The 15,309-nt window shown below is 44.0% G+C and overlaps 1 protein-coding gene across 2 annotated transcripts in view; it reads right to left on the minus strand.

The window, feature by feature from the left end:
• The window catches only part of RPTOR (regulatory associated protein of MTOR complex 1), a 323,215-nt gene that overhangs the window by 153,535 nt on the left and 154,371 nt on the right, over positions 1-15,309 (minus strand). For both annotated transcript variants that reach the window (XM_061392613.1, XM_061392614.1), the window contains exon 6: positions 3,718-3,893. In XM_061392613.1, the coding sequence (XP_061248597.1) occupies positions 3,718-3,893 (176 nt within the window). The remainder of the gene's footprint in view (positions 1-3,717; positions 3,894-15,309) is intronic.

The raw sequence follows: 15,309 nt of genomic DNA on the forward strand, positions 1-15,309 counted from the left end.
TTTATATACCTGAATCCTAAGTAAATAGGATTACTAAAGCCCTGTACTTGTTTAAATAAAACAGAACATCAATACAGCAAAATGTTATGCAATCACTACAAATGACATTTACCAAGAGTTTATAGTGGCCAAGGCTAAATAAGTTTGTTATGCTAAGATTTAAGTATATGAAATTGAAAATTCAGTCTGATTGCATCAATGAAAAACATACAAACACAGAAAAAAAAACTTTTTAACTAAAAAGTTAACACTAACTGTGGTAATGATGGTAAAATCTTTTTTACATTTTCCTTCTTTTTTATTTTTTAGTAAATTTTCTACAAAGAATGTATATCCCATTTTTCATTGGAAAATATTAAACTGACTTTTAAGAAATCCTTGACCCTAAAAATGTAAGTATTATCTGACAAACTATCTCCTTTCTCCATGTAAAAAAAAAAAAAAGGCTGGCATTTTTCTTTAACTCAGCTGTTACAAAGAAGTACACCGTTTCCCTTGACAATTCTTCCAATGAATATGGTTTATTGCTATTCATAGGCTAAGAACACTCAGTGAAATGTTATGTTCAATCCAATTTCTACTCCTCAATATGCAGAAAGTGGTTAATTGTAAAAAGATCTTCCCACCTGGGACTCTGCTTAATCATTCCAGGCAGTGCTTATCTGACGACCAACACCCACAGTCGTGATGTATTGATGTCAAAGTCCACTCTATGGTAACCATATTAGTTTCATTCGCTTTTCACTGTGCTTCCTACTGAATGCTTAGTTTAAAAATTTTAATTCTATATTAACTCCGAAAGAGGATTTCAGGTAGGTACCAAGACAATGCCTCACATCATGGTGGAGTGAAAGCCTGCTGCCTGACCCAAGGGTAGGAACCCACAGCTGCCAGTGAAGGGACGTCTGGCCCTCCTGACTGGTGGAGGACCACAGGGCTGCAGCCTGGGTGGAGGCGGTGTGGGGGAGAAACAAATCAACTCGCTGCCCTGGCAGCAAGGTGGGGAGTGGCGAGAGCGGAAGGCCTGTCTATGCTCTTCCTGCTGCTTCCCTCACCCATCCCTGCCCTTCTACTCACAGCCCGTTCTGACACAGCACCCAGCCCAGGTCCTAGAGCAGAGCTGGTGTGCGCCGTCAGCTTTGGAGCAGTAAGGACAGGAAATCCACAGGCAGGAGCAGGAAAATGAGTGGGGATGAGGCCGGTTTCACCGCAGATTTGTGGGTGCCTCTGTGGGTGTTCCGGCCATGGAGCTTATGGCCGTTTCTACCCTCCTGCTGTAGTTTGAATCCTGACCACACTGCTGTGATAAAGGTCTCATCTGACCAAGGTCTCCCCATCCTTACATGGATTATCTTAAACAGTATTCGTAAGTCATTTCCCCACATTAACGCCTCCCCCAGCCAGACCTAGAAGAGCCAAGGTCCTTAAGCCAACATCAAGGCAGTCCACCCTCTGATGTCAGCCCACCCTCTGACCTCATGTCACCCCTCTGGACGCCGTCCTCTACTGACCCACGTTTGTGTATGAGAAGTCACCTGCCTGTGTGTTCTCTGTTCCCCTTCAAGTCGCACCATCTGCCTAGACCCAGACTCAGTTTCCCTCTCTTCCAAGAAGTCCTCCCTTATCCCCTTGGCCCCTCTGTCCTCTGGAAACAGAAACAGCCCTTAGTGCCATACCCTTGCTCGTGGATGGCCTGAAATGTTCAGATTTCCTTGTCTGGCAGGAAGCACTCATTTAAATAATGAATTTTCAGGCCACATCTTGTCTCCTCAACGAGACCATAAATTTTTGAGGGCAATGGTTCTTTGCACTGCCTATAGTGCTTAACATGGGTTTTAAGTACACTGGTGGTATTTAGTAAATTATTTCTTGGACAATGAATAAAATGAACGGCTCCTGAGCTATCTGGACCATAGATCTTCCTGAGGTCATGTTAAATGGCACCATAAACCTTTTCTGACAGTGATCACAGAGTACAGAGAATTAAATATAAAAATTCACAAATGAAAGAACGAAAAGACCTACAGTCAAGGGCAGGAGCGTGCCCACGGAGCAAAGGAGTGATGCTCTGAGGCAGTGTGGGTATGGCTGCCTCAGCCTCACCGGAGGGCAGGTCCCTGCTTTCCTCCTCTCCTGTCAGCCCGACCCTCTGGATGAACTGGGGAAGCCTCTGGATGAAGCCAGTGTCAGCACTGGCTTCAGGTATTTCCAGCTCTGCCTCGTTCGCCTTCTCTCTCCACATGGGAGCTTCTACCTCCACGTCTCCTGCTTTTCCACCTCTCTCCCTCTGCTGCCTCCCCCAGCACCCAGCTCCTTGCTGTAATCTCCCAACATGCTAATAGGCAACAGCCACCCCCTCCTAGTAGGAATCCCATCCATTGTGTCCTCCCACCTGTGTCTCTATGGGATTCTTTTCAACATCCCTGGTTCGTAGTCTCACTGTGTTATCAGCATCTTCCTCCCTTCACCTCCCGTCACACTTGATGACTGTTCTTGATGACAATAGTCCTGCCTCACAAGAAGGCTAGCTCAGCTCTCTTTCTTCCATGGGTGAGGTCCCTCGGGGTACACTTTGGCCACATGCATTCTGCTTTTTGAGGTGCAGTGGAGGAGCGGCCGAAGTCAGGCCCTGTCTGAGTGGGCTGAGCTGTGGAGTGGGCTCGGCAGCTGGGGCCACTGCCCATCACCCCGCTCCTTCTCCTCTAGCTCCTTAGGGATCAGCTGAGCTAGAAAAGGCTTCTCCTTGGAGAGACCCACAGCTGGGACTTGAGAGGGATGGGGTGGAGTGGGAGGCAGATGCCCTCTTCCAGGTGCTGTGTGTCAACCCGATGCTGCAACAGAGGCAAAGCTGCAAGTCCAAGTTCTCATCGAACCAGCCATTGGAGGCAACTTCATGTCCCGACCCCCACCCAGGCTACAGTCACTCAAGGGGCCTCCCAAAGGGTTGAGCACCATGTTGCTGCCCCTAGAGTCCTCTCCTGTCTCAGTACTTTCTCCAGGGCTGTGGGGAAGGAAGCAGGACCCCGTGTGTCTGGTGGGGTTAGGACACCCTGGCAGGAAGTTGAGGAAGAAGCCCCCACAGAGTCCAGTGAACCCACACGGCTGCACCGTCCTGCCTGTGGCTCACCAAGGGCTACTTACCTTCATGTATATGGTTTCCAGCAAAACATAAAATGGAAAGGCAGATATTAAATGGGAGCAAGACGGTCTAAGGGACAAAGTTGGACTTGGAGGCAGGAAGCACACACATTCCACTGTGAGTCCTGCCAGGGACAGAGGGCCTTACACGCAGCTTCTACCATCCTGGAATAGCCCACGTATTTCCTCAGTCACAGTCACAAGAGCTTTGAACTTCTCAAAAGAGTGATGGTAGGGAAGTAATATGAAATATTCTACTTCAACTCGAGCAAAGAATTATATAACTAGAGAAGCTTTTTTTTTTTTTAAAGAAAGTCCACTTTTCAGCATGACCCACCTTGGTACTGAGGACACCACCTCAGTTAGCCAAGATACAGACAGGGAGCTCCTAGAAATCATGCACACACCTGACCTGGGGGAAAGCGCATCCTGAGCCCTGAGAGGAAATCCCCAGCATCCACTCGGAGTCCTGAGTTCACGCCTGGAACTTGGTCCACCAGAGTCAGGTAGATTCCTTGGGTCCCCATGGCAAGCCCCAGGCAAGTGAGGTTGCTGGGATTTGAGGCAGGCGCCACTTACCAGCGCAGGGCGATTTTGATGGGGGTGGTGAGGCATGATGTGAACAGGTCAGCTGGGAGGTCGGGGATCATGGGCAGGAGCTCGTTGGCCTCACAGGCTGCCAGCTGAATGCAGTTCTTCATAGACGGGGGCAAAGGCATCTGGGCCAGTGGGTGGTTTGGGTTAATAGCAGCGACCTGCAGGGGGACAGGAAGGAGAGTGGCTTAGCCATTGTCCACAACTAGAGACTAAGCCAGAAATATGACACGAAGGAAAGGGTCTGTCGACTGAGGCTTAAGGCTGAGGGGTTCCAGGCCAAGTTCCCCAAAAAGAGGCCCAGCTGTCGGATCCTCTCCTGGAGATGATCGTTAGCTCCAGCCCCAAATCACTTGTTATGCAAGGACTCTTGGGTTATAAAGGCCGGGGGCGGGGGAGCTCCATGAAAACCAGGTGCTGGGGTTTCAGGTGATGATGGCGCCAGGTGGGCAGATGGGGCAGGAAAGTGCAATTTTTAATCGCTGATGGCTACGTGCTTGGTTCCCAACTTGAAAAGAATGTTTATGCTTCTCAGGTTTTGCTCCTTACTAAGAATCCCCTCTGCATGACTGTTTATTTCACATTTGCTATTTCATTTGCTTTTTACAACATTCCCACGAGGTAAGTTTTCTTTCCATTTTAAAAGATCTTTTACAATGAGGAAACCGAGACTCCAAGAAATGATGGGAATTGCCAGTCACCGGCAGAGTCCTGGTCATGGGTGGGGAGGCTGGTCCTGAGCTGAAGTCTCCCCTACCTCATCCCATGGGGGCCCTCCTGCACCCACACCACACCTATGACACTAACATGCATGCTCTGCAGGAGCTGGGCCTAAGAGCATGCTCAGGTGCACTTTGTAAGGTATACACACAAAGCTGTGTTCACTCATATATCCCTACCATAGATTATGACATGTAAAGTGTTGTCATTATTAATGTGGATAAAACCTTGTTTTATTTCTCAAATGGAAGGCAGTAAAAGTTGTATTTCTATTAATAATCCCTTCTGCTATAGGAATAGCAAGTCCAGAATACACATCAAATTCTAGTATACTTAAAACAAAATAAAAAAGGCAATTTCTCGAGGAATGGTTTTTTTTTTTAATTATTGTGGCAAAATACACACAATATAAAACTTACCATCTTATCCATTTTGTTTGTATGGTCAGTAGCATTAGGTACAACTCACATTGTACAACCATTACCAGAGTGCGTTTTTTAAAGTACAGAGAAAAGGGAAGGCAGAATCACGTTTAATCTTCTCCTTGGCTCCGGCGCTACGATCTAAAATAGCACCAGTGAAGCAACCTGCTCCACACAGGAAATTAGTTTCCAGGTCTGCTGTGACAACCCGCTAGGAAGGATGACGGGTCTGGGTGCCGTGTGGGTCTGCGGCTCATCAGACCTGAGTCATGCGGAAAGACGTGGAGGCTGCAGATGTGTCAGAGTCAGGGGAGGCTGCCGGAAGTGCTCCACTCGCGTGCTCTGTGGAAGCATGTCCTCCCCAGTTCAGGGGGAGGATGACAGCGGCAATGGTTCGGGCTCCGGAAGGGGCATGGAGGGCACAGCTCCGAACAGTGAAAGGGGCATTGGAGAGGCGGCCTGGGACTGAAGCCGACACATATGCATCTCGTGAGCATTACCACTAACGGGCACAGATGAGAGACCACAAGCAACGACTTAGGAAGAAAGAGTTGTTTATGTAAAAGCTAGATTCAATATTCTCAAATGCTGTCGTGCTAGTTTCAACTTCTCTGTCTCTAATCTGCTTCCACAGTAAATTTACTTTCTGAGAACCGAAGAGCAGGTCCACTGGCCACAGGCCTTCCACCTTCACTGTTGCCTGTCACTGAGCTTCTGCAGACTCAGGCTCTCTGAAGTGAAGCAGTCTGTCACATCAAGGCCATCTTTCTCTCAAGACAGAGGGCCCCAAGCGGAGACAAGGGTGCTCGGTGGGCTTAAGGAGACTTCCGCAGGGGTCAGGAGGTTCGTGCCCTGTCCCCCATGGAGGCGGTGCTCCGATGCCCCGACAGAGCCAGGCGGTGCTGTTGGGCAGCAAGTCTGCTCAGTGCCTCTGTGTTAGACCTGCCTCAGGCTGCACCTCGTGGTCCACGGGCACTTCGCCCGGAGCCTCGCAAAGTACCTGAGGCAATGGAGCCCCAGGAGACGGGAAGACGATGCAGAAATATCTTCATCCCAAGTCCATCGGAAACTAAATTGCCCCATTCAAAATGGTCATTGATAGAAACCCTGATTTCTTAAACAAGCTCCTTGAAGTATGCTGGTGTATTATTGGCAGAAAGCACCAAGTGTGGCTGCAGATAATCTGAAGTATGGTAACACACAGTAATAGTCCCCTGAGGACTCATATCAGACCTGTCGTCACCACTAGGCACTCAGAAGGCAGATGAGAGCTGCACTGGGGTTAATTAGAGTCAGTAACATTTTGTAAAAATGACATTCAAAACAAAGGATTCCACCAACAATTTATTTTTTTAAGCTTCTAACCCAGGAAAACAACAAACAAACAAAAACAAATTATTTTAACAGGTGAGCTATTTCCTGTATATTGTTTTGGTTTTGTATATTGACCTTTTAACTGAAATTCGTCTTTGGAATAATAAATAGCCTGCATGTAAAGCTAACTACTAGTGATTCAGAGAACTTTTCAAAGGCACCCAAGTAAAGAAGCTGGTCCAGCTGGGAGCCGCCACTCACCCTGCAAGGCACACCCCAGATGTACTTGTACCCAAAGGGGCTTCTCCTGGGGAACCCAGAGGCTCAAACACCAAGAGAACTTTCTTCGTTAAAAGCTCACTAGAGCCTTCTGGAGGATTTGGGAAGGATCCAGAAAAACCCTCAATGCGATACACAGCAACCAGATCCAAGAGAGACATCTGCTACCTCTTCTACACGTGTGGATAATGTAGTGCTCGTGCGTTCAGAGCTCATGGGAAGGCTGGCCAAGCGGCTCACACAAGGCCTGGAATCACTCGCTCCAGAAGCACGGATGGAGGGGCTGGGGGTCGCTGGGGCAGCACCTGAATCTCTCATTTCCTAAATAAACCTCTGCCATCATGCTGCTTCTTTTCTCCATATATGTATACATGTTAAGAGACAACTCGATAAAGGCACCAATAATTTCAGAGGCGTCTTTAACAAGCAGCTTTCTGAAAATAACATCTACTTGGTAATAATTCCAGTTCTAGCTTAAAGCAACTTTTATTCTCAACTCAGTAACCCCTACTTACAGTGAACATTTTTGCAAAGTTCAGAGAGAGATTAAGATCTGTAAACAGATCAGGTATTGCTTGCCCAGCTCATTATGATATTAAGCCCATTAAGATATTAATGGAACATCTATCACGCATCAGATACTGTACTAAAAATAGCAGATAAAAAGTGGAAGTAGTAATTTTTAATATATAATTTATATAATTCTCTATGTGTGTGTGTGTGTGGAGTCAGTCACTTTGTCATGTCTGACTCTTTGCAGGCCCAGGGACTGTAGTCCACCGGGCTCCTCTGTCCATGGAATTTTCCAGGCAAGAATCCTGCTCCAGGTTGCCATTTTCTATTCCAAAGGATCTTCCTGACCCAGGGATCGAACCCATGTCTCTTGCATCTCCTGCACTGGCAGGTGGATTCTTCACCACTAGCACCACCTGCAAAGCCTCAGTTCTATATATATCAAATATTAAATAGCATTAATAATTTAAAAACAAGTTGCTGGAAACTGAAATTTAGGTCAAGAGAGCAGAGGGAGTCACTCTGTTGCAAGAAGACTTGTAACAATAATAGGGAAACCCCCAATGTTCCCCACAAAGGGCAGCTAAAGAACATGCTTCACAGCATAGTCTGTCATGATTATCCTGAGAGCTTACCTAAATGGACCATCCACTGTTTTAAAGCCATTTCATTGTTAGCAATCAGTTTCTAAAATGCTCTATAATTATTCTATAACTCAATAAAGATGCTTAGTTAGAAATTACAATGAAATTTCTCCCCAATTAACTCTTAAGAGAAGCAACTAAAAGAAGGTAACTCAAAAATTCTCCGATGCTTTACATCACAAAGAGCATTTACGTTTGGGGGTTACTGTGAACAATGCTGCTGTGCATCTGCGTACAGGTTTTTGTGTGGACACATGTTTTCAAGTCTCCAGGGTACAAACCTAGGAATGGAACTACTGGGTCATCTCCAGCTCCAGGTTTAACGTTTGAGGAACTGCCAGACTGTTTTCTAAAGTGGCTGCACCATTTTACCTTACTTAACCATCTTGATGCGGTGCTATGGTCTGAATGTACATGTTCCCCCCAAATTCATATGCTGAAATCCTAACCCCCAGAGGTGACAGTGCTAAGAAGGTGGGACCTTTGGGAGGTGATTAATTTATGAGGCTGAAGCCCTGCTGAATGAGGTTAGTGTCCTTACAAAAAAAGCAGCCTGACAGCTCCCTGACCCCTTCCACCACATGAGGACACAGCAAGAAGGCCTGGCCATGAACTAGGAAAAGGGCCCTCACCTGACCAAGCTGCACCATGATCTTGGTCTGTCCAACCTCCAGAACTTTGAGAAATCAATCTCTGTTGTTTAGAAGCTACCCAGTCTGTAGTATTTTGTTACAGTAGCCCAAATGGACTAGGACAGGTAGGAATTTAAGATTATTCATTTGATACTTTCCCTATTTTCTAACATAAAGATCTAGTGCTGTAAATTTCCCTTTCAATTGCTTTCACTGTTTCTTAACAATGCTGACAGGTTGTACATTTCTTTTCTTTTTTTCTGTTTATTTAATTGAAATATAGTTGACTTACAATGCTGTGTTACTTTCTGCTGTACAGCACAGTGATTCAGTTATACATATACACACACACACACACACACACACACACTCTTTTTCTCATATTCTTTTCCACTGTGGTTTATCACAGCACACTGAGTATAGTTCCCTGTGCTACACAGCAGGATCTTGTTTACCATTCTGTATATAACAGCTTACATCTGCGAACACCAGCCTCCCACCCCTTGGGAACCACAAGTCTGTCTTCTATGTCCATGAGTCTGTTTCTGTTTCATAGATAGGTGCATTTGCGTCACTTTTTAGAATCCACATGCATACAAGTGACATCATATGGTATTTGTCTTTTTCTTTCTGATTTACTTCACTTAGTATGATAATCTCTAGTTAGAACCATGCTGCTATAAATGGCATTATTTCCATCTTTTTAGGGCTGAGTAATATTCTATTGTATATATACCACATCTTTATTCATTCATCTGTCAATAAACATTTAGGCTGCTTCCATGTCTTGGCTATTGTAAATGGTGCTGTTTTGAACATTGGGATGCATGTGTCTTTCTGAATTAGAGTTTTTCTGGATATGTGTCCAGGAGTGGGATTGCTGGATCATATAGTAAATTAATTTTATTTTTAGTTTTCTAACATATATTCATTTTCATTCAGTTAATGTACTTTCTTTTATTTCCCTTGAGATTTTTAACCCGTCAATTATAGGTTAATTTTTTTTTCTGATATTTTTCTGTTATCTTTCTATCATTGACTTCTAGTTGATTTTACTATGGTCAAAGAGCAGGCCTGTGTGATTTCTATTATTTAAAGTATGTTGAGGTTTGCTTTATGACCCAGGATCTATCTTGATGGATGTTTCATGGACACTTGTGTATTTTGCTGCTGCTGTTGGAGTGTTCAGTGTCAATTAGAGCTCTGTGACTGATATTCAACAGATAGGACTGTGCCTTCTGTTTTTTCCCCTTGCAAAAGTCTTACTGTACAATGTTGAAGAGGAATAATGAGAATTAATATCTTTTCCTTGCTTTTGACCCCAATGTTAAGAAAAATCACTTACCCTCTTGTCCCTCCCCTCAAATGGGCTGGTAACTTCCCGCCTGCCCTTCTCCCTGTGCATGGCTCTGTGACCACCCAGCTGAGTACTGCCATTTTTCCGGTTGCCACCAGAAGCACCGTGGCCTGTGCCACCACAGATCCTTTGCGAGAGAACATCAGGCCTTTATCTCCATGGCCTCCAGCTGACAGAGGGGGGCCCTCCTGTGATAGGAAGTCAGGCCATGCAGATGAGTCCTGCCAGGAACCACAGCACCCTGCACCAATATCCCATGGTGCTGATCATGATCTGTGGTCCAAAATATTAAGTGATTTCTGGCATGTTTTAAAATAGACTAAATTAGGAAAAAGCATTAAACTCTTAAGACTTAACTTGTAGAAGCTCCCAATTTTATGATAGCTGCAATAATGTACTATATTCATGGATTTGGGTTAATAATTTTTCCTTTATTTCTTTTTACATTTCATATAAATCAATCAAAGATTAAACATATTCAGTGAATCATAGATATATCTAAGGAAGATAAATAAATGTAGCTTATTCAAATGTATATTTATTTATCAGACCAAATATGTAAATGTTTCCTAAACAGCTACTTCATATGAAGCTTTCTTGATAGGTTTACATAATAGGTTTAATAAATACAGCAGACAACACCAATAGAAGAGAAACTACAAGACAAGGCATAATTATTTTGTCAAATGAATTGCATAAAAATTTGCTATATGAGGTCATCTGAGAAAGATTTCAGGTGCAAGGAAGTAGAATTTTAGTTACACCCTTAAAGTTGACTGTACTAATGATACACTTTGCTTGTCTGTGGATTTCATTTAATACCACCAGTAGTGAGGGTTTCTGAATTTTTTATGCAGAGAAATCACATTTCTTTTACCCAGAGTCTTCAAATTCCAGGACTAGGAACAGTACAAGGTGCCAAGAGAAAAGAACTGCAGGTTCCCATAAAAACCATAAAAGGGAAGGTGTGCACAGGAGCTGAGTCTGGAGACAGCTTATGTATGTTCTGTTGCCCAGGCTGACTGGACTAAATGTAAAAGTGCTCTGCAAACTAGAAAAGGTTGTACAAATAAAAGAGGGTAGGTAATGTCCCTCAGCTAAGGCCTCCGGGTGCTCTGGCCTCCCCTGGTGGTGCCTTTCCACCTTGCATGGCCTCTTCTCTTCCCAGTTCTCAGTGGCAGCAAGGGTCCTGATCTTTGAGAGGCTGCTTTTCTTATCAGTGCTTTTCTGTGACCCTTTCCACTTTCTGGTTAGCAAGCCAGCTCCCAGCACCCTAGGAGGCCCACCCTTCTCCTCCACTCATCATTTCCATAATGGCTTCATCTTCTCCAGCAAGGGGCTGTGGGTGGCTGTGTGGAGCCCAGTGAAAGGAGTTTCTGCTGTATTTGCTTACCGGTTAACCCCCATTCACTATCCTATAAAAAAGTGGAAATGGCAGCATTTTTTCTAAATTTACAAATGTGGAGGGGGGAGTGTTTCAACAAGATAATAGGTTTCTTACCAATATTTATTTTGAAAATGTTCACTACTAACAATTCTTACAGCTTACTATACATAGAATGTAAGATACAGAAGGGTGAACTTGACCAGCCTTTATTTCAAAAAGGGCCTGTTCAGCGTGTGTGTGGAGAAGCAAATGGGGGAGGCACTTCACTGCTGAAGCCTGAGGTGGTGCAGGGGTAAGACAGGGCTCACCTGAAGACCTGCCATCAGGACGGCCTTCTACTCACCCATGTCCTAAAGCCAGGCGTCCTGCAACCACCCCGCCCTAGGAAGCACCTGGAGGTGCTCTTCTCTAAAGAGAGTTACTGATGTGTCTGGGGGAAACTAGGGTGGCTAGTGTAGTCGCCGGCTCTCAGAGAAGGAATGCTCTCTGGACTGTGGGCAAGGGTGCTCCAGGATAGCCAGCTCCCACCTGCCTGGCCCTCCATGGCACATAGCGACAGTGGGTAGCCTCCCTTCATTCTTAAATATGAGAAGCAACAGGGAGTCATCATAAGCCTTCTGGAGAAAGGAGAACAACCCAAATAACTCATTTATACAACCCAAATAACCCACAAATTTATACCGGAGGTAACTTAAAAAAAGGACATCTTTTTAAAGTCCATATATTAAAAAACAAATAAGGTTATCAACATCACAGACCTCTTGTTTCCCTGCTACCTACAAATGGTAATTATGAAGCTACAGAAGAGAAAGAATGGGAGACTTGAAAACACTTGTAACGTGAAAGCTAGAGATGGACAAGCCTGAGCTCCCTGTAGAGTTAGCATGGTGGACCCTGCTCTGTAGCGTGAACATCCCGACAGCAAGTCCATGGAGAATGCTCACAAATTCACAGACACAAGCTCCATTTAGTAAGCAGTCATCAAGACATATTCCTTATCTACAGATAACCTTAGAATTAACTTGTGACACTCAAAAACCATAGACAGACATTGTTACTATAAATATTAACCTTAACACAGAGTTAACTTCTGTTTCAAGTTCCACAGACATCCACACAATGTGCTGTCTACAATACTAGCAAAGGAACCACAAGGTTGCAAAATACGAATTCTCTAGTTCTATGGGATACACATTTAACATTTTTTGAAGAAACCTGAAGTGTGATGTTAGACATTTTTTTCACCATTAATTTACATATGTGACATAAAATTTAGTCACAGTGATGACTACATGAAGATAATGTCATATATCAGTATGAACAGAGGATTTCAAATGGGTATTTAAGTCACTGTGAATTCAGTGATGCTGCAGGATCACACCTGTTTCTATGAAAATGAGTGTCCGCTGGACAAGGTACTGAGCTGCTGGATGCTACTGCTGGAGCCGGCAGAAGCGGGTCATACAAAGAAGTTAACCAAATATTGGATCAAAACATGATTCTTGGTACTTCCCTGGTGGCCCTGTGGTTAAGATTCCACGCTTCCACTGCAGGGCGCAAGGGTTCGACCCCTGTTTAGGAAACTAAGATTCCGCATGTCATGAGACATGGCCAAAAACAAAACATGATTCGCTTGGAGGTATTGTGAGAAAAGCCCTGTCAAGTGTGAACAGACAGTAAGAGGAGAGAATGAAGCCACCACAGTAATGGCCTGAGCCTCGATAGCAGACCCCCCACCCAAAGTGTGTCAACTGTCCTTGGGGGAAGACATCGTCCCACCACTGCTATGGCTGCCACCAAGAAACTGTCTGGGCTCCCGTCCCACACCAGTGAGGACAGTCATGCTCAGGATCAAGTCTTACAGGGACACAGCGCAACCCCATCAATCTCTGTAAAAGAAGGGCACACCTTTTCCCATCACTGGACATCAACTCACCTCTCTGCCTCCACAGAAAGAGAGAGAAAGGCCAAGACTTGACCCCTGCTTCACTGTGGTCTTCAGTGAAGAGAAGGATCGTAACTGCTCATGGCAAGTATCTACTGGGAGCAGAACTAATGGATGAAAAAACTTGATAAAGACCATTTCAAAGAGAATCCATTTTAAGATTTGGTCTCCTCTTAGAGCTACAAAGATTCTATATTCAAGATAAAAGTTGTTGCCAAAAAAAAAAAAAAACCAAACAAACCCTGGATTCTCTTTCTCTGTCAACGTACATACTGTGTATATATGGTGGATATAAATACTCCTCTGGCTTTTATCATGAATGGAGGTAGCTGGACGTCTGGACTCTTGTGATGGCTACAACAAGGCCACTGGGCAGACTTCTCAAGTCCACCTTCTCACCTACCATAAGAAGTAAAGGTGAGATTGTTCTGTGAAAAGAGTCTAAAACTCCACACTCAAACTGTCCATGATGAGTGTGGACAGAATGAAGACAATAAATAGCATATGCCATATGGTGGGTGGAGTGGGGGGATTGTATATGACCTAGCGTTAGCCAATGAGATTCTCATGAAAATGACCTAGCTTTAGCCAATGAGATTGACCTCATCGTATATGACCTAGCTTTAGCCAATGAGATTCTCAGGAAAGCAAGTGAGCAGAGGTCTCATTTGCTTTAGTAACAAAGAGACAGATGTGAGGGTTCTGCCCTTTCCCCTCCTCATCTAGCCTCAAAATGGAAGAATGTGCTGTAAGCATCAGGATAAAACATCAGAGTGGAAAGACTAAAAACAGCCTGGTTCCCTGATGGTACAGCTGAATAATTAAATCATTTGCCTCAGAGTTCCTAGCAAAAATGACAAACTGTGACTTGTTTAGAAAGCAGAAGTGAGATTCTTCATTACTTACAGCAGTCTAAATACAAGTGCTTCAAGTCTGAGAAAGATTACATCCTTTCTTAGGTTGCTACTTGAGGATTTGCCCTAGCAGAACAAAGGAGAAAATTGAGGAGAAAAGAGACAAAGGTAGAATCTAGGAAACAGTGGATGCATCCAGAAGAACAATAAGGAGAACTCCCGGGAAGACAGTTTTGGAGCAGGCCTGTCTTAAACAGCTGATGAAGCAGGTGGTGGAGGGCTGGAGAAGAAGAAACTTTGGGAAGGGGCATATTTTGAGATTCAATGCTACCCATGCAAATTTGGGAACTGTGGAAACGCTAAAGATCTAATCAAGAAGAAAGACAATCTCCAGGAAAATCAAAGCAACAAACGATTGTAAAAATGGAAAGCACAGCACCCTAGTTAGCCATTCAATGAACAGTATTTACATGGTCATAATCAGGGAGCTGAAGTTTAATATTTGTCATTTTTTAGGCATACCTTCTTAGTGTATGTATTCATGGGGAGTTAATTATGCTCAGAGACTAGAGAATAATCATGAAAGTACAGATAACAGAGGTTGGGAAGGTCCAGAGGTAAAAGAAAGTCCAAAGAAGCTAAGAACCTATTAATAAAACCAGAAGATAGGACTGATTGTTGACAAAACTATTATAGAAATAAAAACATAAGCATATGATTTCAAAAGGCAAAGGTTAGAAAGTATAGGGAATCCAAATACAGGGACACAACTAAATGACAGCGAGGAAATAGGAGAGGGTAGTCAGCGACCCTCTCTCTTCAATTTCTCTTTAGAATTCACAATTTACAATGTACTAATGTGACTTAAAACTATGGGGTACCATGTCTCTTTACTATCTAAGTTCTATATAATTTCTCCAATTGTTTAAATAGAATTTACTCATGGCAGTTCTGTTTTTGGTTTATATGGTAGCAGAAAGCCCAGAGATAACCTAAACATTATGAATCAAGAAGTAGTAGTATAAGCATAAACTGTGGAAAATTCTGAAAGAGATGGGAATACCAGACCACCTGATCTGCCTCTTAAGAAATTTCTACGCAGGTCAGGAAGCAACAGTTAGAACTGGACATGGACCAACAGACTGGTTCCAAATAGGAAAAGGAGTTTGTCAAGGCTGTATATTGTCACCCTGTTTATTTAACTTCTATACAGAGTATATCATGAGAAATGCTGGACTGGAAGAAACACAAACTGGAATCAAGATTGCCGGGAGAAATATCAATAACTTCAGATACGCACATGACACCACCCTTATGGCAGAAAGTGAAGAGGAACTAAAAAGCCTCTTGATGAAAGTGAAAGTGGAGAGTGAAAAAGTTGGCTTAAAGCTCAACATTCAGAAAACGAAGATCATGGCATCTGGTCCCATCACTTCATGGGAAATAGACAGGGAAACAGTGGAAGCAGTGTCAGACTTTATTTTTCTGGGCTCCAAAATCACTACAGATG

This window comes from Bos javanicus, chromosome 19, assembly GCF_032452875.1.
Source record: "Bos javanicus breed banteng chromosome 19, ARS-OSU_banteng_1.0, whole genome shotgun sequence".
NCBI lineage: Eukaryota > Metazoa > Chordata > Mammalia > Artiodactyla > Bovidae > Bos > Bos javanicus.